The sequence below is a fragment of the Schistosoma haematobium genome, chromosome ZW (genome assembly GCF_000699445.3).
Source record: "Schistosoma haematobium chromosome ZW, whole genome shotgun sequence".
Lineage (NCBI taxonomy): Eukaryota > Metazoa > Platyhelminthes > Trematoda > Strigeidida > Schistosomatidae > Schistosoma > Schistosoma haematobium.
In genome coordinates, this window is record NC_067195.1 from 65,476,118 (window position 1) to 65,503,270 (window position 27,153).

General features: G+C 30.5%; 1 protein-coding gene across 1 annotated transcript; it reads right to left on the minus strand.

Moving 5' to 3' along the window:
• MEC2_3 (Mechanosensory protein 2) lies at window positions 1-22,570 on the minus strand. The gene is made up of 3 exons (XM_051212064.1): window positions 21,298-22,570; window positions 5,237-5,332; window positions 1-790 (listed from the first exon to the last, which is right to left on the minus strand). The coding sequence occupies exons 1-3, from the start codon at window positions 22,336-22,338 to the stop codon at window positions 296-298; spliced, it is 1,632 nt and encodes a 543-aa protein (XP_051072203.1). The 5' UTR covers window positions 22,339-22,570; the 3' UTR covers window positions 1-295.
• Between the last annotated feature and the right edge of the window lie 4,583 nt (window positions 22,571-27,153).

Here is a 27,153-nt window from a genome sequence, read left to right on the forward strand (position 1 = left end):
CAGCTTTATTCACAATAATATCTAGACAACCAGTATTTATGAAGGAAATAACAATAATTGGAAATTATATGTATATCCTGCATTTTTATGAATGTAATATGGAAAATCATTTCTTCTAAAGAGTGATTCTATATGAAATAGTTTAAATATCATTTCAAGTACATACTAAGATCTTTAAAATGTGTTAAATGAATGTGTAATAAGAAAGTGAAATATTCAATTTATATATATTTCATATCATTAAGAATATTCTTTATAAACATTCAAATATTACAAACTTATTATTTTATTAATTTTAAACTGTATCACTATGTGTATCACCACTTTCATATGCCCAATTTGTGTCTTGATTATCTCGATTTATATGCGTTGATTGAGGCCATGGTTGTTCAGCAATAAAATTTACAGAATGTAATAGATTTGTTGATTTATCCATTTTTATTATATTTTGATTACAAATAACATTTTTTGGATTAATTATTGTATCACAATAATCATTTGAATTCATTTCAATTTCTTTAGTACTTGAAATTTTATTCATTGAATATTTTGTTTGTAATTTTTGATTATTTTTATTGAATAATTGTTGAAATGTTGACCCGGATATATTACCTATATTTTGCATTATATCTATTGGTACCGGGAAGAATATAGTTGATTTCTTTTCAGCTGATATTGCACATAATGTTTGTAAATATCTTAATTGGAATGCCATTGGTGAAGTAGATATAACTTTTGCAGCTTCTTTTAATGATCTAGCTGCTTCTTGTTCTCCTTTAGCAGCAATCACCTAAAAATGTGTCAGATAAATTAAAGTTATGAAAATTAAAATTAACTAAGCTTCAACTGACTCATGATCTTAACCATTGAAATTATTACAATCTCCACAAAAAACCCATCTGATATTAATCAACATATGCTCACTAGTGACTAGCTTCACGTGGTATATCCTGGAGTTCTAGTGAGAAGTAGTGATTAGTGGAGTTCAATCAGGTCTGTTGTGAGATAGTAACTCACTGAAGACAATGGTGGATATGTCGCTCAATTTCGTGGATTAGTTGAAGTTAGACATTAACACCGTTGGATGCCGGCTCAGTGGTCTAGTGGTTAAGTGCTCGAGCGCGAAACCAGTAGGTCCTGGGTTCGAGTTTCACAGGGGGCGAGGTCGTGGATGCGCACTCCCATAATAGGACGAAACGGCCGTCCAATGCTTCCAGGTTTTCCATGGTGGTCTAGCTTCAACTGACTCATGATCTTGACCATTGAAATTAAGTAACTTATTCTTTAAATAGGCAATTTCATCAATATTGATGAAAGACATCAATTCGCTGTATATTTAATTCATTCTTGACTTGAATTCAGTCAACAATATGGAACTTGTCTTCAGTCATTCTCTATACAGTGATTAAGTATTCTCCGAAATGAAAATTGGTCTCAAGAATCTTTTATTGTATTTCAGGATACATTACATCCTCCTGAACGTATATGTTTTAACTAGTCTAGATTGTGGAGATTTTCAAACTTTTAATTTACGTTACGATTCGATATGAACCAGTCAATTATCATAATCCTGAAAGCCAACTCAGAGAAAGTCAAGTCCTTGCAATGAAGCCTATAGGTTCTGGATTAATGAACGAAAACAGTCGTAGAATCCTATACTAGGACAAAATAACTGGTTACCATTTCCTGATTTCCAGCGATTGTTTGAAAGTCCATATTGTAAACTTAAAAACCTTTCACTTTCATTTGCAAGGGATTGAGTTTTTTATATTTGATATCAAGGAGTGATCAGTCACTTTTTCCTATGCATCTCATGTGACAAAGTTTTGGATCAACATGCAAAAGTACGAAATCCTTAAACTAAACAAAATCAGTGTAACGATACAAATTTTCATCTGTCTGTGAATTTCAAAGCTTGAGACAGATAAATATATATGAATATGCTTGTGCTAAATACGTTACATATTTACAGTATTGTAATTACTGAGGTACATTAGTGAAAAGAAGCAATTCACTTTTATTTTAAATACAGTATAATTTACAACTGAACTCTTGAGTGATTGAATTTGTGAAGTTTCAATTTAATCCAATTATCTCACAAAAAATTGTGAACAACTACACAGTTGATGGCAGATAATACTTTGATGAGAACCATGAGTCATCAAGCAGTCTATAAGATTTTAAGGTGACCACTCTCACCTAGAAAAAGACAAGTTGAGTAAAGCAATATCATTTTCTTATTAATTTCTCGTCACTAATCCACATTAATACGTATATTTTACATCAATAATAGTATAATCAAGACCTCTTTTCGTGACTTATATGGAACTTAGCATTATATTTTCACAGAACCATGACACGAAACTGACAGTGTCATTATGATTTATAGACGAATTAATCGGAATAAAGATAATAAGGATTGTATTTTGAGCAAAGTACGTTCATTCATATGGTTGAAATGCATTCTTGGAACGTAACTGTTGTCTGGTCCTACTGAAAAACCTAACTTAGGTGGAGTATTGTTCTCTGAGCTGGATGGTTTGGTCGTGGAGCTTTTATCGTTCTTCTGAACGACATCATCAGCACAAAACTTCAAGTAGAAGTGAAGTGTTCGAATTTCTCCATATGTGTTTCACAGCTTGTTCTGTGCACCTCGATGTTGATTGGTTCTTATTGACCTTAAATTTGTCATTGTTTACTTCCTTCTTTTGGTTGAGCAAAGTAGAAGACAACCAAAAGAAAGAAGTAAACAATGACAAATTTAAGGTCAATAAGAACCAATCAACATCGAGGTGCACAGAACAAGCTGTGAAACACATATGGAGAAATTCGAACACTTCACTTCTACTTGAAGTTTGTGCTGATGATGTCGTTCAGAAGAACGATGAAAGCTCCACGACCAAACCATCCAGCTCAGAGAACAAAACTCCACCAAAACCATCCACCGGAGCTACAAATCTTCTCCACCATCTCAAAAAACCTAACTCTAATTTCTTATTTTAATCGACGGCTCAAGCTTCTATTACTATTTCCTAAGGCTTCTTTGAACTATTAAGAAGTTAAAATTTCGTAATCACTTCTAGAATCTATTAAGTTGGTTCACAAGTATAATGTCGTCAGTTTGTGTTCCTGTTCAGTGTGCCATATATGATTTTCTTTATCCACTGAACACTAATGGTAAACGTGAAATTAAAGAAATAACACGAATATCAGGTGGAAATCAGTTTTTTTACTGAGTACTATTTAATATCTTGCTCGTTGGAAATAGGGAATTTAAAAAAGTAAGGTTTACATTCAAAATATACTCATAAAATTATAAAATCCAATCAAATTCCTCGTATCAATTTCAGCTCAAATAAACTAAACCAATGCACCAGATAGCATATAAGTCAACGCATCTTACTTTATGATATATTTTTTAATTCTAAAGATAATAAAACCTTGTTTACCTCCCACACAATCTATACAGATACCCAATTTCAATTCCACTATTTTATATTGCTTATACATACATTTCTCATACCCACCTTCTGACGCACAAATTAATACAGTGACAGGTCATACAAATTCATCTCAGCCAAGGACAATCTGACTTCGACATATTCAAACCTAATAAACTTTTCTATTCTATAAATAATTATCATCCTTTACTCAAAGCTTATCTATAAATAAAGATCTTCTTAACAGAATAGTACATTAGTCTGATCGTGTATAATACAAGTACGTACATATAGCTACGTAACGTTGTCCTCATATAAATTATAGTTATTTCTTATGTTAAGTGAAAATAAAATTGCCATATGTAGTATAGAAAACTTTTGAAAACAGATAAACAATAGAGTATCAATTCGATAAATTTGTACAAAAGTAAGCTCAGAATTGAGTAGAGTGGTGTGATTCATCAGTTTGCTTGTAATGATGCTCGCTTACTTCATGCCATTCAGAATAAATGCTAGTGGATTAGTTCGCATGTGTTACGTCATTCCTATATACATACATATATAAAGACTAGAATAATCATGACTTCTTTTCCTTAAAAATATTTGACAAACGATTGAATTTTTTCCTAAATCAATTATACTTCACTGCTTTCATTAAAAGCACTGTTTTCAATTAATACAATTTCAGATGTATTGCAAAGATTCCTAGTAGCATTCTCAACAATATGTTTGTTGAATATGCGTTTATTCCTTTCTACAATGAAAGTTAAAGCAACAAATTATATAATAAATATTAAATAAAAACAATGAACAGTGATAAATGTAATCAGTTGTTTGACTCAGTCTATTCACCATATTGAAAGTTAAACAAAAAATTTGATTTTTAATTAAATTAGAAATGACCTAGAAAATTTTTTTTCTCAGAATCAATATTTGAAATGTGTTAACTTTAAACAAACTGATTTCTAAAGTAAATTTGAATGCACAACTCAAAAATTAATTTAAAATGAAAAATATCTCAAGTTATTTAAGGTCAGTAAACAAGCGTAAGAATTTTTCCACAGAATCTAGGAGTCGTATTTGCAGTTTCTTATCTGATTTTAAATTCAATAGTCGTATATTTGGCGAGACTCTAATTTATGGACGAGTCAATCAGAGAGGCTTTTAGAGCACTTTGTGCATTCAACAACCGGAGTGCACATAAACAATATTGAAGCTATGTGGTCGAGGCTGAAAGGGTTTTTGAGACTTTATCATAGCTACAGAGACCGACTATTCTGTAGCCGTATGGATGATTTCCTCTACTGCATGCATTACGATTTTAGAACCTGTGAACCTCTTTCTAACCTTGACAAGTTTTTGAACCAAGTATAAGAAATGTATCCACTTTATTTCCTTTGTTTTGTATACCATATTTTTACTCTGTACTGACAGTTTTATGATTGGCTAATGTTTCTCAATGTCGCTTAAGATTCGTTCAAAGGTCGTCCATAAATTAGAGTCTCGCCGTATACTCGTTGGGATTTGGAAACTAGTCAGCAAGTCAGCGTCACTAATAGTCAGCGGATCAAAGTTAAGGCATACTTAGAATATCAGAATATTAAAGTAATCTCTGATTCTGTCCGAATTCTGTTTACTAATATAAAATGTCTTGTAAATATTTTAAAATGAATGTATTTCGTTGTAATTCTTAGTACCCAAAATACGTCAATGATCTCACACTCGTATCATCATCACGTCACAACAAATCATGTTTCTCAACAAAATCAAGTAATGTGAAGTAAATAATAGCTTACTTTAGCACGAGCTTCACGAGCAGCTTCAGCTTCTGCTGCCATTGCACGTTGAAGTTGGATAGGAAGGCGGACATCTTTGATTTCAATTCTTTCAACCTATAAATTATTTAAAAGACAGAAGAGAACATAATGAATTAGCTTATTAGAATAAAATTAACACTTTCGTACCCAAAGAACGGCATATATATGTGAAACTAAACCAAATGAGTCATGGCTCGACTTATAGACATGTATACTTAAATTTCCACTGTTTACCGAGAAAATTTTGTATAAAATTATGATTTAATTTGAAAAGATTCTAGTCGTCCTGATAGTTCCAAATCAAATTATTTACATGTAGTTAGTTTGCATTTTTGATATCGTTCAATGTTCAAGATAAAGTCAATTTAAACCATATGACACAAAAATTGTAATAAGTTTCTTTACGATTTAAAAGAAACTCATACATAGAAGTCATGACGAACTGGTATATACAGTCAGTCACATCATGATCATCAAATTATTGTTACGACAACTTTGTAACGACTTAGCATAATAAACTGATTGCCACTAGATATTTTTATTTCGTAGCATGTGTACTAAAATATGAAGTTCAGTGAAACGTTGGTCACTGAACTAATTTTAAGAATCTTCCTACTATTTTCCTGTTTTTTGCTCTATGACTGAGCTTTTTTACAAATATAGTTATGTGACTGAATGGATCAAAAATATAATTAAAAGTCTTTTCAGTAGTTTCAAACGTAATACACAACTAAACTAAATATGTTTCAAATAAGTCCATATATACATATAAACATAATGGAACCTGGGTGCGTTGCAAACAAATGGGGTGAAGATCTTTTTAGAATGCTTCCTAGAGTTCTTTCTCTTGATACATTCCATCCGTCTATATCAACAGGTAATCATGGGGTTAGACAAAAATTTAGCATTTCAAATTAATCCAACGTCACTTTCACTCACATGAAACGGAGGATATTTATATCTAGTACATAATACAATACTCTAATCCAAGATCAAAATCTTCGGATGCTATAAGACTCAGATATATATAATGAATAGCATAGTTTTACAATATGATAAATTTTCATTATCAACCATCTGGTAAAAATTTCTGAACAAAGCATCTCATAGATTTAAGAAACATGACATTAAAATTGATTTCAATTCAGTATTCTTTGTAATGTAACACGATATTTTTCATATGATCATCTAGCTAATAGAGACAAATTAATAATATATTAGTTTCATGACCAGAATTAAGGATTATGCATTTTGCATTTCACTTATTAACAACTCTTTGACAGTATAAGCTACTTATTTCGAAAATAATTAAAGTTGATGAAGCGAGATCTACTTTACTTATTAATAATAATAAAAATGTAAAGAAAGTTGTGATCAAGATTTTGAAACTGTCTATTATTGTGCTCATCGTTCCATCTTACTAGTAATAATATATAACAGAAAAATAAAAGATTAGAGTCAAACAAGTTGATTGTTTCTTTTTTGAAATTATAACTAAAGAGTACATCCAGCTGATAAGTCTCAAGTAGGACAAAACGCGCGTCCTGGATTCCACTGCTAGCCATTTTCCACCTTTGTATATAAAGTGTTCTTGTTTCAAATAGAAATGTACTATTCAAAAACGAGTTATATAACTCAGTAAATTACTTATACAATTTGATAAAAATTGAATGATTAGAATATTTTATTTAAATAGAAACCTTCTTGTTTCCAATGTCTAGATAATACTCTTTAAAATAATGTCAATTAATTTAATCAATCCTAATTTTGTGGGCGAAATTACATCAAAATCACATTGTGTCAGCTAAACTACCTTTAAACATGAAAACAAACAAACAATTCTATTTCATTATATAAATTAATGTAGTTCTCTATTCATTCTATTTCATTCTCTGTATTGATTATCTTTATTCAATACTTTCTCTATCTAAAAAAAATAATCAATAACTGTCCATAATTTTATATAAGCAAATTAAAATGTCATTATGTCTACTGTGATTAAAGTATTACTTATTCGATAGAGAATATAAATTAAGGTCAAATTGCTTGGTGATGGTGACCTATTGAAAGTAAGTTGTTATTTTTTTAATATAAATTTGATAAATTCTAAAAAACATAATTCATTTCTACATAAGTAATTGCAGAAACTAGATTTTTATTCACATATTATTCTTATTGTTCCGTTGTACAATTTAAACTTGGATTGCTTTTAATTTGGTTATTTATTCTCTGAAGAAGTGGCTTACACTAAGTCACGAAACGTCAGAAAATCTAATTTTTCTACTCATTAGAATATTAGAAATATACTATTTATTTATTGCGGAAACTTAATCTTACTTAATAGATGAGATATATAATTAATACAATATTATCATAAATGTATAACTAACATTTAGTTCAGTGAAATGTTCTAAGTTATTAATGAATTAGTAAAATAATCTTTAAAGATAACAAATAAATATGGGATTAATATCCAAAATGATAAAAATTTCAAAATTCTGACAATTTATAAATATCTCAATCCCTTATACAAATATTCCTCATGTTTAGAACGAATAGTTTGACATTTTTATATGATGATTTTGATGTTGTTTATTATCCTGAAGAAGTTCAGACAAGTTAACTGGACGAAACATTGGAATTATTTTAAATTTCATCAGCTGAAATCATTTCAAATATAATTCTCACATAAAAATATCTAAATCACTCTTGATAATCTACATTACATTTAAGATTAAACAATAATTCAATAATAAATAACAAATTTCGTCTAAATTTGATCGAATAATTTCACAGTATTTGGGCTCCGAGTTGATGCGCAACATTAAAAAAGAAGAATGCATTTGTAAAATCTCATCAGAAGAATTTGAACTAAATCCAAAGAAATCTATTTCCTTGAAAAAAGCTTGTACCAGATAGTCAGGCAAAACGTTGAATTTACTTCAACTTCTTTCGCTGAGATTATACAAATACATTCTTCCTTTTTAATAATTCATTAAGATTGATTCAATGGGTTCTTCTTGTTTATTATAGTTATTAAATTCAAAGAATAAAATAGTGACGAAATAATCAATACAATTAATCATTTAGTTAAAATAAATTAATTTATCATCTAAAAGGTCCTGGGATCGAATCTCTCGAGGTGCGAGATCGTGGATGCGCGCTGTTGAGGAGTCCCATACTGGGATAAAACGGCCTTTCAGTGCTTCCAGATTTTCCATGGTGGTCTAGCTTCCATTGACTCATGATTTCAATCTGTGAAATTTCTAAAATCTCCACAAAACCCATTCTGATAATAATCATTTGCTCACTAGTGACTGAATTTAGGAGATACTCCCGGAGTTCTAGTGAGAAGTCGTTACCAGTGGAGTTCAACCAGGTCTGTTGTAATCTATATTTATCTATTAAAACTTTGATAAATAATTAGATAATTATTTACATCATAATAAACTACTATATAGATTTATAAAAATAAATCCATTTATTCACTATAATTAAGATGAAATAAGTCTAGTTCATATTCATGTAACTCTAACACAGAAACATTTATTTATTTTGCTGTTGTTGTTTTGTTGTTTTGTTTATAGTTAAGTCCATCATAATATTTTTTATAGGCTTCAATTATTATATTTATCATTAATGAAATAATGTTGTATACATTATTAACACCTTTATAAGTAACTTATTACGATAATTGACTAGGTAATTAATTAATTAATAATAATTTGATTTTAAGAAAATATAAACAATTTTAAATCAACTTAAAGTAAAAACATTTTTGTTTTTAGTTTAAATTTGAATTTATTAAAAAAGACAATAAAATTGTGAACGTTGCCATGGTTACTAAAATAAATCATTCTTTCAATTTCGAATAGTGATTATTATAAAGATATTTTCTAGCTATTTATTATTTTGTTTGTTACATTGAATCATTGATTGGATAATGACTGAAGCTTACTTCACATTTAAAAGTACTAAATTGCTCTAATTTTCAGAACGTGGATTTTTATAGAGTTTATTTAGTTTGAGTTAAATGGTGTTAATCTTGATGCGTTTAATGTCGTTCTAGACAATGTCATCAGATAGTAGTTATTAGAATTTCAATATAATTAACTAACAGCTTTTCCTGTTAAAATGGGATTTGGTAGATTGTTGTCTACGACTAATCTTCTGTCCACATATATCTTCGTAAAACTAATCAAAACAAATTAACAATAAGTGTTGTTGCTACTATCAATGTTTTCAAAATTCAAAGAAACTGACAACTCCACATCGGAAACTAATGAGATATGTAACAAAGCCATATACTGCATTAGTCATATGTGATGATTACCATAGCAGAATATGAGAAAATATCAAATATTCGTGAATTTTCAGTTGCTAAGCCACAGAGATAACAAATATCTGACAAGATTGGTTAACTATTTAATGGTAGTCTTAATCTTATTAACTTCATGGCTTCAGTTAGACAATAAATATAGAAATTTATATATTCATGATATGAATAAAATACTTTTATGCATTTGGTAGGAATTTAAATTTGTTGAATGAAATTGGTAAGTGTACTCATAATCTCTATAAAATGTAGCTTAGAACTGATACATTTACAATATTTATTTTGCAATTTTCATCCAGTATACTTATACCCTTAGACTTCGCAGATGATCTGGCACTCCTATCGCACACGCAACAACAAATGCAGGAGAAAACGACCAGTGTAGCAGCAGCCTCAGCAGCAGTAAGTCTCAATATACACAAAGGGAAAAGCAAGATTCTCCGATACAACGCAGCATGCACCAACCCAATCACAATTGACGGAGAAGATTTGGAAGATGTAAAAACCTTTACATATTTGGTCATCATCACTGATGAACAAGGTGGATCTGATGCAGATGTGAAAGCGCGGATCGGTAAAGGAAGAACAGCATATTTACAACTGAAGAACATCTGGAACTCAGAACAACTGTAAACCAACACAAGGTCAGGATTTTCAATACAAATGTCAAGACCGTTCTACTGTATGGGGCAGGTATCTACCTCAGTACAATGGAAATTGGTCGCGCAATTTCGTGGATTGGTTGATGTTAGACATTATCATTATTGGATGCCGGCTCAGTGGTCCAGTTGGTTAAGCGTTCGTGCGCGAGACCGAAGGCCCTGGGTTCGAATCCCGCGAGCGGGATCGTGGATGCGCACTGCTGAGGAGTCCCATAATAGGACAAAACGGCCGTCCAGTGATTCCAGGTTTCCAAAGGTGGTGGTCTAACATTAATCGGTTCATGATCTCAATCAAAAACGTAATAATCTCAACAACCCTCATACTAGTAATACTTATACCCTTGTAAGACTGAAAAATTCTAGTTACGAGAGGAAATCATATGCATACTCACAAAAATAAACTACTCAATTCAATATAATCATAGTAACTACAATGAAAAATATTTTATTCGTGAATTTCTCAAGTATTCATTTTGAATGTCAATAGTTAGAATAGTTCACCCCTGATATGTCTATCATATTTTAATATACATAAATTAAATAGAAAACCACAATGTACCTTCATATTTAAGTAAATATCGTTTCAAAATTAAAACAAAAAATTTTTTTTATCCTCGTTTGTTTCTAAATCAATGATAGTTTTTTGTCTCAATGTAGATTAATTAGATTTCAAATAAAAAGAAAATTAAAACAGAATGATAATTTTGCTTTTGTTTGGTTTTATTCTGTTTAGAAACTCTTCTTTAAGTTTAGAAATGTCATTCATCTTAATGAGAAAAAAAACATACTTAATCAATGTAATCTATGAATGAATCATCAATTCTGCATGACTGACTACTTTTCCCACATTCAAGTATAATACTGATATTGAAATAATTAATATACTGCCATTTTAAGTTAATTATAAAATCGCACTCAGTGTGGTATTTCAAAATGGAATTGATATACATTAGGAAATATATTCGGTGGATGGCTTTTCATTCAGAGAGATGTTAATAAAGATATGAATAATTTTATATTAGATCTCTAAATTTTATGGCTTAAATTTCATATATTACATTAGGTAGATAATAAGTTATTCCTTGGAAAGTGTAGTTATGTCAATTTATATACAGTTTATAAATACCTATGAAGTTAAGCATTTGTTCATTGAATAAATAATAACCTATTTCTGAATTCAAGATTAGAGTTCTTAAGAATGAACATTTCCCATAAACTTGATAATTATGTGTCTGTTCCATCCTATGCCTAGAAATTATATTGTGAATAAGGTAGAAATAGAGATCATTGATTTTGACTGAATGTCCTGAATTGAGTTGTTGTAGGAAAGGTGAACAGATAATACTGGAGAGACTCATTTCGTAACTAATCAGCTATCGAGTGATCCTTGCATTTTGCTCATCCCTCTATGTCTGACTTCATATTAGTAACAAGCTTTATTTGAAATGTAACGCAGTTTTGTGATTTTAGAAATATAAATTTTCCTCAACTCAAGTTTATTTTCCTGATATTAGTCGGAGATGCATTCCATCCAGGATTCATGGATTATAAATACATGCTGAAATATTTGCTCAAATGTTTGGGGAATTTCTGCCTTATTATTCTTATAAAATTGATAGGTTTATCCTCCATAATGAACTGCACACAAGACCTCACTTACTCACACTTGAACTCAGTATTTTCTAAAAATATACTAAAAGATTTTGAGCATCTTATGATAAACTGAAGTTTAGTCTCTGATATATTGCAAAGGAATTAAAGGGCAAATTGTTTAACTATGTCTATAAAATCTTATTTCAACATCTTTGAATAACCCAAAGTTACAAGTTTCAATTAAAAATGATAAATCATGCGAATATTTATGCTATTCGATTACTAACATTTAGGCTAAATCTGATCAATTTTCATTGACGGACTGATGCATTTTTCAGATGTTATCTAAAGTTACATGCTGATTTTATTTTTGAACAGTGATCATTTACCTCGTAGGTTTCGTCTCAGGTTTTTTATCGATGTGCTTCTGCATCATATGCCAGTAGCTGCGCTGATACATGAATCAAATACTAATCATATTCAACTGCATCATTCTATTCATGCATGTGTTTGGTGGCCGGATACATTCTACTATTTGTAACCATTCGCATTAATTTATTATGAACTGGGATTTGAAGCAGATGCTTTATGGTATTCAAGCTTAAAAGTGACTTCTTAGTGTCCCTATCAGATAGAAAAAGTGGTATATAGCTGAAATGATATGAAAACCTGAAAAACGAATTAAAAATTTTAAGACGTTAGCACTTTTATGGAATGACAGAAATCATATTTTAACCTATTTGAGAAATATTTTTATGTTAACCTTATTTTTAAACATTTAAGGTCAATTTTTTTTTAATTAACTACGTTTCAATTCAATATGAAACAATAAATCCATTAAGAAAGTCATTATTTCTTACTGAAATAATGTTTCAGAGATCTAGTGCACAATAAGTTTTAAAAAATAGATATCATACATGTGATAGTTGCTTGTAGATTCTATGGTAACTGAAAGACTGTACGTGAATCGTTTACATGGATAACATTGAATTCACAAACTGCTTCTACACTGGTTGGCCATTATTCTGATATTAGAAGTTAATCAAAAATATTCTAAGATTACTGATAATTATGCTTAACTTTAATACAGAATATTATCACATAATTTAATTGTAATATTATCAGTAGAAATTTAATAACCCCTAACTACAGTATATTGAGAAAAATGAACAAGAATTGGATGGAACTAGAAAAGAAGGCCCAGGACAGAGTGGGTTGGAGAATGCTGGTCAGTGGCCTATACTCCATTAGGAGTAACAGGCATGAGCAAGTAAGTAGGTAACTACAGCATATGCTATGTGTACTATCATATCTGTAAACAAAATATTCAAAACATCAGAAGTAAGGTCATGTTGAAATATTACAAATTTTCTATCATGTGCATGAACAACTCATGTAATATGTCGTCAAATAACCGATTTATGTGTTGTAAAAATTTTTAAAAAAAGTAATAAAATCTACTCAAAAATATTTGAAGAAGTCAACATGATGTTCCACATTTTGTAGAATTACATAGTTTTGTTTTAATGAAATTATAGTTGCTTTTGTCTAACTTTAAAAAAACCCATTTAGAACGTTTACTATCAATTATAAAGTTGTATTGTCTATTTTTCTTTTGTTTAACGATGTTAATAGGTTACAATTATATTACAAGTTTAAATAAAAATGGATATTTAATTGCTTTTTCTTTTAATCTTAAAGTAGACAAAAAATAATTGATTTTCTGATTTAATTTGGTCTTTCTATGATAAGTACCTTCCGTTTCAGTTGTTTTTCATGAATTTATGAAAAAAAGAATTTAGGTCAACAATTTGTTTCCATAAAGTGGTATTTATTAGATGTTTTGTTTTACGAAGGAAACTAATTAACGGAAAGCTAGTAGGATATATATATGTTTTTAACATATCATTACATGTTTAAGTGCTTCTATTAGCAACTATTAAAGATGACCCTCTTCACATGTAGGCTGAATGAATATCCTCAATTTAGAGGCTTTATATGAGTGACTGTTAATGAATCATCGTAATGATGAAAACATCATCTACTTCTAATTGTTTTAATTTTGTTAAGAACTGCTTTATCGTGATGATAGGTTTTTCTAATGAAAGTTCATTGAGTACAAAACTTCATCACTTGAGAATTAGTCAATAAAAAAAGAGTTAAATTAAATGGCATTGAACTAATTTATTAAATCAAAATTCAATGATCTAATGAAAAATTGTTCAACTGGTCTTTAAGTTTCGTAAACTCATCAAAGAAAATAAAGTGATACACAAAATAGGACATTTCATGATTATGAACAAGTACTTTCTGCAGATAGTTTTCGTCACAATTTGAAACCAACTATAAAATCATTACTGACCAGGATATGAATACGAAATTGCCAACTAACGCTCATCCGAAATTTTTGCTTTTGATTGACTCTTAGATAATCAGTTTTTGATCCAAGCCTATGAAATGTGATCCACTTAGTCAAAATCTCATTGATGGTATTTCTAAATCCAGTTATTAAAAATAATATGACAGATAATAAAAATAATGCATTCATGATATCCCAATTAGCAGTAAACCAATTAGTTACTCATTGGTATATTACTTTTATTGCTAACAATCTACCCAATACTTAATTTATTTGAAATTATTAAGTTATAATTTGGTAATGAATATATAAAATATAATAAGCCTTGTTCAATACCGTATGATTGACCTTAGTAAAGATCACTCAGAATAAATTATACAATATTGTGGAAACGTCGATTTATATACATTCAACCCATAAATATTATAATATACTAACATATATACAAAGTTCTCCAAAGTTAATTAGTCAACAATTATCTCTCACAAACATTTACGACTGTACACAAGGTATTATTTACTTGAATCTTCCCATTCATGTTCAGGACTGCAATTGATCAGTCTCTTATTGGCATGTGTACATACAGTGCGTATTGTCTCAATATAGACTGAATTCACAAGCATTATAAGCAAAGATGGATAGTGGATAGCAGTGGAATCGAGGACGTGCGTTTAGCCCCATTTGGGACTCGTCAGCTGGATGCGTCTGCATCTCAGAGTCTTGGATTCCACTGCTAGCCACTATCCATCTTTGCTTATATCTACGACTATGTTTGTTCGCTTTCTATCTCATGATAAACTTGAAGCATGAGTTCTATTGTATTCAATTCTCGTTTACCAAGGGGAAAGACTGGGAAGAAAACGTATGCAGACGTCATTACCAAGGTTTGAGTTGATAATTTTAAATAAACTAATCATTGATTAGATTGTTTTCAATCAAAATGATATATTTGTAATAAGAGACTAATATTTGAATGAAGAATATTCTTTTCGATAAATTCTTCCCAGGTTCTACAATTACATATCTAAATTAATAATTCGAGAAATGGCCAAGTTCAGTGGTAAATTGCATCGGTTAAAGCATGTGCACTATCCCAATGAGTAGAAAATTTAGTTTTTTTTTAAATTTTCTAACGTTTCGTGACTCACTGTAAGCCACTTACAAATGTATTTTTTATTAATAGTAGGAAAACGTTTTTCTCAGTATCAGCCTTCCGATAGATTAAGAAAATAACGAAGTTAACGCATATATTCTTAACTGAGAAAATTTGAAAGTTAGACATTAACATCGTTAGATGCTGGCTCAATGGTCTAACAGTTAAGCGCTCGCGTGCGAGACTGATAGGTCCTGGGTTCGAATCTCGCGAGCGGGATCGTGGGTGCGCACTGCTGAGGTGCTCTGCATTAGGACGAAACGATCATCCAATGCTTCCAGGTTTTCCATGTTGGTCTAGCCTCAATGGACTCACGATTTCAACTAATGAAATTAATAAAATCTCCACAAAACCCCTTCTGACAAAATTTTCAACATGAATATTTATCGAAATCACTTCACACTTGAAAAATATATGGTCAGTATAATATGCTGATAGACAAAACTAAACATTAGGTTTCACGACTCTTACTTTTGATTTTACACAACCAAAATAAGAAAAGTAAAGTCTTTCTCAAAAAATAAATATCTCATTTACAGTATCATTAAACTAATAAGTGCATTTATTTATTGGGACATTTTTTCCGAAAGTTTTGTTTGTCATTGAATTCATTCTATCCTATAAAGGCTTACATTGACTTGATCACATAGTGTATAGTATTTTCGTATGTGATTATCAATTAAAAGAAAGATATTTAACCGTAGCGTATACATACATGAATGTTTTCTAAATAATTGTCAAGGGTGTTATATACAACACACCATTTAGTGAAAGTGTAAATTGATGTAATTAAGTTTACAAACAATAATCCTTATGTTTACTATATTTCACACACAGATATATTTTTTTTTATAAAATTCACAAATAATTCTTGCCAGTTTTTAAAAAAATTATTATAAGAAAGTGCATTCAGATCATGAAAAGTTATTCAAAGCCAGTAACTTCTAAGGGTGAAACCATTTTACATTTACGAATAATCTACATGATTTAGATTGTCTTCGGAAAGATTATTCTACCTAAGCATGAGATAGAACAGCTTATTCAAATAGATATCCGCAGGTTCACATCTTTTAAAATTAGTCTTAGCAAACGACTACTTAGTTTGCACAATTACAAACTCTGTTGTGTCATGTGTGTGATAACTTTTACGTTATTGGTTAAACATGGATCATTTTCTTTGTGAGTGACATGATAATGGGATGAGCCGAAATTTATTAATTGGTTCGACGTTTGGTACTAAATTCTTCTTATCCCATCCGCAGTCTTTATGTACAGTCAGTTGTAAGCTGTTGAAAAAAAAACTAAACACGAATACACGTACTAATAAAACATTGCATTAAGATAACGAACACTGTATTTTTTGTGCACATCGACTTACAAAAGCGTCTACAAATCACCGTTAACCTAAATGACATCAGTGTGACCATACTTCATCGTATGCAATGAATTTTCATATGGTTTCTTCTGTGTACTGTTTAAACATGTGTCAGTTCGAATGACATTCTCACTCTCTGAACAGTTGATACGCATTAGGCTGTGAAACATCATATATCCAATTCTTTGCACGTTGTGATATTACAAATAGTGATATAGATGGTTTGTGGTATTCGTCACAAAATGATCACACTTTTCAGTAGTACTCCGACAGGTATTAGACAGTGAAAGATTTCGCCCGGAAATCAAACCGGTTTATGCACTACTCCTCTATCATCAGTGACTTGCTATGGGTTGAGCATTTCCTATGGAAAGTTATGACTTCCACAGTTTAGCTATGTCACTGGATGGCAATTGCAGTATATTACAAGTTCATTGAAGTTGGAAAAGTATATTGGTAACCAACTCTGTAGCTCAATGACGTAAGGCCAACTTCGAGCTATGTAGCACCTTGTATTCTCTCACTGAATTGTAGTCTGCAGAGGTGACGAAACAATAATTTGATGCTTCTTATCTCTCAAGGGCATTACACCTGAGGTGAATCTGCGACGAATACAACGTAGTTATAGACAATTTATTATCTTGACAATTCACTGAATAAAAATTTTAATAAACTATTTATAACGATAAATCACCTAAATAGAAATTATAGATACATCATATTATAGAAAAACCTTTCATCCCTGGTTAATTACATAATAAAGCTTATGTTTATGTTTATGTTTATATACTATACTTCTGAAGCTATATTTCTTATATAGCTTAAAACGCAAAATAAATATCCATTATTATTACTAGTAGTAGCAGTAGTTGTTGTTGCTGTAATAGTAGTAGTATTGGTATTAACAGATTATTTTATTGATTGTTTACATTAATTACATTAACTGTTGAATATTACAACAGATTCAGTATTCATTTTTATGACATTTAACCATTATGTAAGGTTGTCCACCTAATAAAAAACATTTTCAGTTATTCCATTTGTAATAATTGGAAACGTTAAAATTTCTAACATGATTGACCAAATATAGTTCAAAAAATTGCCTATCATTTATGAGAGATTGTCAGTATGATTGTTATAATCTTACAAAATTATTAAACGTTCCCAAATGATAATTTAAATCAGAAGGGATTTTTGTGGAGATTGTAGTAATTTTAATAGTTTAGATCATGAGTCAATAGTAGCTAAAACACCATGGAAAACCTGGAAGCACTGGACGGCCGTTTCGTCCTAGTATGGGACTATCAGCTGTACACATCCACGATCCCGCTCACGGGATTCGAATGCAGGACCTATCAGTCTCGCGCGCGAGTGCTTAACCACTAGACCACTGAGCCGGCATCTAACGGTGGATTTGTCGCCAAATTTTGTGGAATAATTTAAATATATTTTTCATATTATAAAGTATTTCTATCATCATCACGGAGAAAAGCGACAATCATTTACTAATCAATGACTATATAATTGGCAGCCTGTTTGAATATCTGAGCAATATGTTGATGCCATTTGAATAGTTCGACAAATTGGCTGTTTTCTTATTTGTTTTAACACATCATTATGCCTACTAGTCTCATAAACTATTCACGTGAGTTTGTGAAGAGTTTACGATGTTTCCTTGTACAAGTTACAAAAGAGACCAATCGGAGACATAGTGGTTACTAACAATATGCATCGAAAAAAATACACATTATTCAGATGTTAATTCATGAACTGCTAACATCCAACTGACGACCACTCAATATTTATCGTCAGGATCGATCAAGAAATAAGAAACCTGGAAACTTGTTGAAATACTTTATACTGAGAATTCTATATTGTACCAAAAATATATTACTGAATAGAGCTAATAATAATAAATAAATAAATTTTATTGGTGTCCATCAATGACTGAAAATAAAAGTCTTATTTATTTATGGAAAATGAATCAAAGGTTATACAAATACAAGATAAGTCATTGACAGAATATTTGTATTTAAGAGTTAGAATAAAACTGAACGTTAGTACACTGGTGATAGTATTTGATATGATTGACGTAATAGCATAGTATGTTTTAGGTTTATATGATGTTTTCTTCCAGTATTATTCATCATTATTGCAGTATTCATATGACCCCAAACAGATAATATAATAATATTTGAATTCTCGTTCACTTTGATAAGGTCAACTTTGCTTATGTTTTATTAGGATGAATTTCAACGTTAGTAACTCATGTTTACAAAGGTATTTTATTTAATTTTGTAATTAATCAATATTTCTTCCTGATATTTGTAAAATTATCCATACATCCGTGACATTATATTACAGTATTGTATCATGTAGTTCAATGGATAATGACTAATGAACTAAATAAACGATGCCTTTATTACAACTAATGTAATTCATTTTCATCAACAAAAACATTGTTTCACTTGGTATTGTTTGGCTTGTATCTTCCCATTGAGGTTTGAGACTGCAATTGATCAGTCTGTTATTGGCATATGTGTATACTGTGCGTATGCCTCGATATTATCTTGATTCACAAGCTTTTTGTAAGCAATGATGGATAGTGGCTAGCAGTACTGGGTTCGAGTCCCAGAGCGAACATCAACTCTGAGATGCAGGTACATCCGGCTGAAGAGTCCCAAATAGGACGAAACGCGCGTCCTGGATTCCACTGCTGGCTACTACCCATCATTGCTTACAAAAACATTGTTTCCTTATTTACTTTTCTTGAATAATATTGATTCTTTTTATTTTCTTTAGGGGGGGTTATTATCTAAAATAGTTACACACTGATAAAAGTTTATCATCAACTACAATTCAAACGACAGTTGACTATGGTTTTATCTTTTGGTTAGCCAGAATTTAATTAGTTTTAATACATAAATTTATCTACATAGAAAAGTGTATTTAATTAATCATGACTCATTTCTAATTGTTTATTCATTTATTTACCCATTTACGATGAATCACATCATAAAATTTATCACTATACTGATAAATAATCTGCTTTTTTGACACAGAAAAGAAAATAGATATGTAAATGTAAGCTATAGCAAAATGAATACAGTTTCATTAATAACAAGAAGTTGTATACATTAATAATCAATCTCTTATTACATTTTTAAGTATCAGTAACTCTTTAAAATACTAATAAGAGCTGTTTTGACGAAATATCAAGAACATTTTGTTTCATGATCTATTTGTCTAATATTCATTTGATAAAGAAGAATGCTGAAAAAATTGTGGAAACATTCGGTATTTAGACAATCCATATAGTTTGAAAAACATAATAGAGGCTAAACGTACGCGCGTGAAACCGATATGTCCTGGGTTCGAATCGTGCGAGGAGGGATCGTGGGTGAGCTCTGATGAGGAGTCTCACAATAGAACAAAACGGTCATCCAGTGCTCAACTATTGAAATCAATACAATGTCTACAAAGATCCCTTCTGATAATAAAAATTACTGTTCTTATGATTACTGAATTATTCAGGATTTATTCTAATGCCCTTCAATTCCTCTGATGACCACATTTATAATATAGACAATTCTAGAAAAAAATATATATATATCCAACCTTTGCTGGTGTTTTAAAGAGTTTACTGGATTACATCAAAATATCAAATTTGTTTGCCATTTAAAACGCTAGTGAAAGCCCCTACATAATGTCAGTTAATGCACCCCGTAAATCTATCGTACAGGCGTACCCAAATACACATTTTCTAAAACAAATTACAAAACTTTTATGATCTTAATTATCCCAAATTATAATAAACAATAAAAATTTCAAATGTCATTTAAAAAGTTTAATGAATACGTTTTGTAAAATGAATTTACTTAAAGAGTGGTTATGAATGTTTTATAGGAAGAATGTAAACATTGAATGACTACTTGTTTGAACCACATTATATGTAATGGGATTTAAATATTTAAACAGAAATACCCGGCCAAGAATCAAATCGATCAGTGTAACAAATAAATAAAATATTTGTCATATTTCGTTGAGTAGAAAAACTGGATTTTCTGACGTTTTGTGATTTAGTGTAAGCCACTTCTTCAGAGAATAAACTTAGATTGCTTTTGATTTGGTTATTTATTTATTCTCCGAAGAACTGGCTCTCACTAAGTCATGAAACGTCAGAAAATCTAATTTTTCTACTCATTGGGATATTACAAATATATTATTTATTTATAACAATCTACCCAATGCTCAATTTATTCGAAATTATCAAGTCAAATCTTTGTAATTATACCTACGATTAGTGTAACGTTTACAACAATCATATTCAGGTGACTTGTTATTTATTCATTTCTTAAACAATAAATGTATAACATTTACATTTTTTAAATGATCACTATGGTTTATATGAGAATATAAAATCACCGGCAATATTTTTATCAATTAAACATCAGTTCGAAATATGTAGAATTTTCAATTTTCAATAATTGTGCAGCATAAAATAACATTTTAAAATAATTCTAAGCACTCAGAATATAAAATCATTTAAATTGTAAACCTACTTTAACACCCCAAGCATCTGTTGTCGCATCTAAACTAGACTGCATAGCTGTAGATATTTCTTCTCTGTCCATAAGAATTTGTGCCAAATCTTTAGTTCCTAAAACATTTCTTATAGTTGTCTGTGCTAATAGTCTGGTGGAGCGTGCAGCATCTTCAATATTTAACACAGATGCAACTGGATTTAATACACGATAATATACAACTGCATCCACTGAAACAGTTACTGAATCACGTGTTAATAATTCTTGTGGTGGGATCGCAAATGTCACTGTACGTAAATCCACTTTTCGTACACTATCAATACATGGTAAAATAAAAAATAATCCCGGCCCTTTTGTACCTTTACCTTTTGGTATTAAATTACCCATTCTTAAAACAACAGCTCGTTCATATTCAGCGACAATACGTATACAATAGACAAGTGAAAATGGAAATGTGATCAAAATCAAAAATATACTTAACGCTGCTAAAAAAGTTGTTGTCCAACGCATACTTTCCCCTACAACTTCAGAATCATTTGGTGTATCATTGGTTTCTTGTGGAAGTTTAGTTTGTTTTACGTTTTTCATATCATCAGATGTCATCATTATATCGACTTCATTTTCATAAAGTGAATTTAAATGATTACCATTGTGAATACGATTAGATAAGGATTTAGATTGTTTCTTCATTACACCTTCTTGAGATTTATGTGACGTGTTTAAACGTATTTTACGTGTTATAAATTCAAAACAATGACATTTATTATATTTGAATAAACTATAGGATTGTTTTTTATGCCATAAATTTTCGTTTAATTGTGGAACATGTAAAGTTAAGACATCATCATAATTCAAATTGTGTTCATTTGATGTTTGAGATAATTCTTGATTATATAATTCAGATGTTACGGTTTTGTCAGACGTTTTACAAGTATATGGACTTAAATTTGATTCAATATCTTGCTGTTGTGATCGTGGCTCAACACCTTGATTGAAATCAAGATTTGATGTCTCTTTATACAATGATGTAGAATAAGAGGTATTCCCTGTTGAAGACATAAATCACATAAAGATCAGTACTCTGTCTACTATATCCATACTGTATTAAAATATGTGAAAAATTTTATTGATATAAAACAATATCTAGTGTTTTGGTGAATTCGTTGTTAAGCTATACATCATCAACCAATCTATACAATGTAATTCATCAAAGTTAGTTTCGAATATATGACAATAGCATTTTTGCATCTTTTTAAAATTATCATCATGAATCAAACACTAAAAAGCCAATAAGTTATATCGAAAAGTATATTTATTCGGAGTTATACAACTACATACAATCATTAAATTTAAACACAAACACATACATAAGTTATAGAAGGAAAAACCACTTTTTTCCCTACGATTAATTTCCTCATTATAGACATATTTCTGTCAGTCTCTCTTTCTTAATTCTAATTGGTTAGTTTCATCATGATCAACCAAGTAATCATTGATGTTATGATAATCTGCATTAAAATAAAAATGTCTATGCTGATGAGGGTACCGGAAGACTTACAATCTAGGAACTGATAACGATACAAAATCGATATGTTAATTTTTTGAAATTTATTTTTCAATGTTCAAATAGTGTGGAAAAGGAGAATTATCCAAGAAATGTGAGAAGTACAAAAATGAACAAGTTCATCTATAATCAGAATAAATGAGTTGCAAGAATATAATTAATGATCGGATTAGAAAACACTCTTTATCAAAGCATTATTTGTTTGTGTGTACATTAGGTATGATGAAAATATTTACATAAAGTTATGTTAGAGTTCTAGCGTTTTTTTAACGAGTTAGTTTTCTACGGGATGGGGTCGCTAACCCCATGCCCAACCCTCCTCCTTTGTCCGAGCTTGGAACCGGCAGTAGCCCCCGGAGGGACTCCAGGCGGAGTTAATTTTAATACTTTATGAGAAAATGGTTGAATTTATCATGAGTTTTTCAGGTGTCATTTTGCATGTTCCTGTTAAAAATGTTGTGCAATTATTATTAATATTATTGAATTCCTAGATAAACAAAAAGTAAGAATGGTTTGGGAGTTAAAAAATATTTACAAAGAATGAAATGATGAGTGAAGCAATCATAATAACAATACTAGGATTAGTGTTGTTTTGCTAATAATCACACTGAAATTGAATTACTGTTAAATAGTATTTACAAGAGCTCAAACTGTAATTATAAAACTTTATTCAATATACTGTTAATTAGATTTACAAAAGCTATATAGCTAGTCATTCAACAAATAGTTAGGAAATATATTGGAAGTGATTTAATTTCAGCTATTGTAAGATCATCAACTAGCTCTATTATTCTATTCCATTACTGCGGTGATAGGACAATACACATAGTGTAGTGAACAGAACACGGCTGGGGACAATCGAATTATATTTAGCACAAAATTACAGACTTACTTGGTAAAAACCATACTACAATACTTAATTTGCAAAATTTTCAATAATTGTCTCGAACTTCGTTGTTCTAGCATTTTTATACTAATTGCTTTCTATTCCCACTCTTCCTTTCTTGATCTTCTCCATCTTCTGCTGCCAGACATTACATTCCTGACTCGCGTCATACACTACATATATCAATATAAGTAGCACGCACCACACTCGTCCCCCCTTTTATGGCAGTCGTTCTTGCGGTGGTTCATTCTCACACCACAATAGGATTACATACGATCTCAGAAAGATTTAATGTGGAACACCATGTACATATTCTATGTTAAAGGAGATAATGATGTTATGCAAAAAGGGTTTATTTTCAAGAATTCATTACGTTATGATTTATCAGGACATTACTATCAACAATTACAATAGTGTATTCAGAATTTTTAAATATCTTAAATTTAATGAAAAGAGAATTAATGTAAAAGTGAGGGTAAATTATCATTTTGTGACCTGTTTATTTGACACTAGAATCCATAATCAATTATACTAAATATCCACTACCTGGTTCAAATTTATGTCGCCATAAACTTATTGATAGAATAATAGGTTACTATAAGCACTAACAGGAGATCAAATCGTTTTAGCTATTGAAATATTGTTTTTATTTTTCAAATATCTCTTATTTATTATAATTTAATTGAAAGAGAAAAGCACAATGTTAAATTTTTCACTATCAATAAAAGTAGTTTGTTCCATCGTTTTTCTTTTCAATAACATAAAATGAAATTCAAAAGTTTATAAGAAGCATTTCATCGTTTAGGTAAACGTTTCAACTATGATTAAATAACTGTCTTTTGCTTCACAATCCAAGTAGTTCAATCAAAGAAAGATTTAAAATGTAATGTTCCTAACAATGTTATATATATATATATATATATATATGACACTGTTTTCTTATAAATAGTGCCACCACTTTTGTTTCTTAATTTATTCCGTTTTAACCGATTTTCTGTCATATGTATCGTACTACTTCCTCTTATATTCATTCTTAAATTTTCAGCGTATGATTTTATGTTGTTTTATAAACGTTTGATAGGGTCTTACATAGTAACACTTCTAAAAAAACAAACTTATCAACAGTTATCTACTTGATTATTCATTATATTGAAATTAACCAAACATTTGCATTTGTTCATCTCTAGAATGTAATTATTATTATATATATAGATTATTAAATAGCTAATGCTTGTCAGAATATATATATAGAAGTATTCAAGTAACATTATAAACATTTTGGTGACCTATCAGTTAAGTCCATTGAATGTAAAATTATTTTTTTCTTTAATTTACTTAATGTTAGGTTAGTACTCTAAACAGTTAAGTGTGAATTCAGACTTGAAAACATTCAATAGATGAAGTTAAAATCAATTACTTTCATAATGAAACATTAAGCAATTAAAACTTAGGCATTTATTACTGTATATCTTTATAAAATTACCGATATTACTGCTCTTTAAGTATATCTGTGATAATAATGAACTTCCAGATCAACTGAATAGTCATATATTCTTTCACAGATTATAACTACAAATGTCTTGTTTTAAAATTATTATTTTCATACTGTATTCACACCAGTTTTAGTAAGAAATTCATTATTAAAAAATAACAATTCGTTACTTCTTCAAATTCTATAAATAATTCCATTGAGAAGATAATGTTGAACAAATGACTTTATATTAGTTGCGTGATTGTATAAATAAATGTAAACATGGTAAACAATTTCACATGTCTGATTCAATAAACATAAATATTACAGAAAGATACAAAATAAAACAGTTTATAAGAAAAAGATGGATAGTGACTAGCAGTGGAATCCAGGACGCACATTTCGTCAGTAGCTAAGTGGATACCGCGATAGAGTTTGAAACAAACGGTATTAGGTCCGAGTCCCAGTGTGAACATCAAAAGTGAGATGCAGGTACATTCATCTGACGATTGTCAAATAGGATGGAACGTGCGTCCTTGATTGCACTGCTAGCCACTATCCATCTTTGCCTATAAAGCTAACGACTTCAGGCAATATCGAGGCAGTCGGCACAGGATGCATATATCTCAACAAATGACTGATCAGTTGCAGTCCTAAATAACAATGGGAAGATACAAGTAGGCAAAAGCAAGTCAATAAAACGGTTTATGTTTATTTGTTATTTATTTATTTGAACACATAGATATCAGTACAAGGCGGCACCAAATACATATGCGCCACACATGTCATTAAATTTGTGTAAGGGCTGTGATACTGCTCGGGTGCTCAAACCGAAGTAGATGGTTTTCTTAGGGAACCACACCCGGAGCCTTTGATCTAAAGGTCTGATCCATAAGGCACTGGAGCATCGTAAGGAGATGCAGTCTCATGGTAGCCGGTGACCAACGAATGTTTCATACGCCATTTGTTCCTTCAAGATACTGGAGCCTATGTGCACCATTGGTTTAAAAATCAGGGTTTTCCAACTGCCAGAGGTGGACTCTCCATGTCCACCAAACCGGTTAAAGCGCCGGACACTTGTTTTTCGTCCTCTCAATTTCGTAAACAACACCCCCACCACGAGAAGGCAGCGAGTAGGACTTCCCTGGCAGAGGCTACATACGCGTGGCCATGTGAGAACATTTCGAGAGGGAGAGCGGACTCTCCTCAATCTCGGCCGTACCAGGGCATTTGGGGCTTCTAAATATAAGTTTGCTTGTTATTAATATAGTTATTATTGATTTACAAAATAAAATAATAATAATAAAAGAAGTCATCAAAAGTTATCAACTATTTCAACTACAAAGTTTAAATTAGTTTTCTATATAAAAATTCAGTTACTTTATTCCTTTTTCAACTTTATACATTTTTTATTTTCATGACAACAAAAAGAAAAACAACCCTAATATATTTTGATTAGATTTTTCACAATAACTCAAATAAAAAGAAAAAAAATTTGGTTGGTGACAAAAAGAAAATTTATTTTCATAAGAAACGAGAGTATGTAATAAAATAATGTGAATTCTAATTGAAATAAATTACTTATTTGATTTTAATTTATCAAAGTGCATCACTACACTTTTGAATGAATTTGATTTATCAGTATGGGGTTGTGAAAATTATTAAGTTTTGTGATTGAGACTGTGAACTGATTGATGTTGGACAACCATTGAAACAGATAATCCGTGTCGGGTAGTGACAAGTATCTACTTCAGTACAATGAAAGATGGTCGCTCAATCTTGTGGTTGAGGTTAGACATTATTACCGTTGGATGCCGGCTCAGTGGTATGCCATAGGTTCGAACCCTGTGAGCGGTATCGTGGATGCGCACTACTGAAGAGTCCCACAATAGGACGAAACGGCCGTTCAGTGCTTCTAAGTTTTCAATGGTGATCTTACATCAATCGATTCAT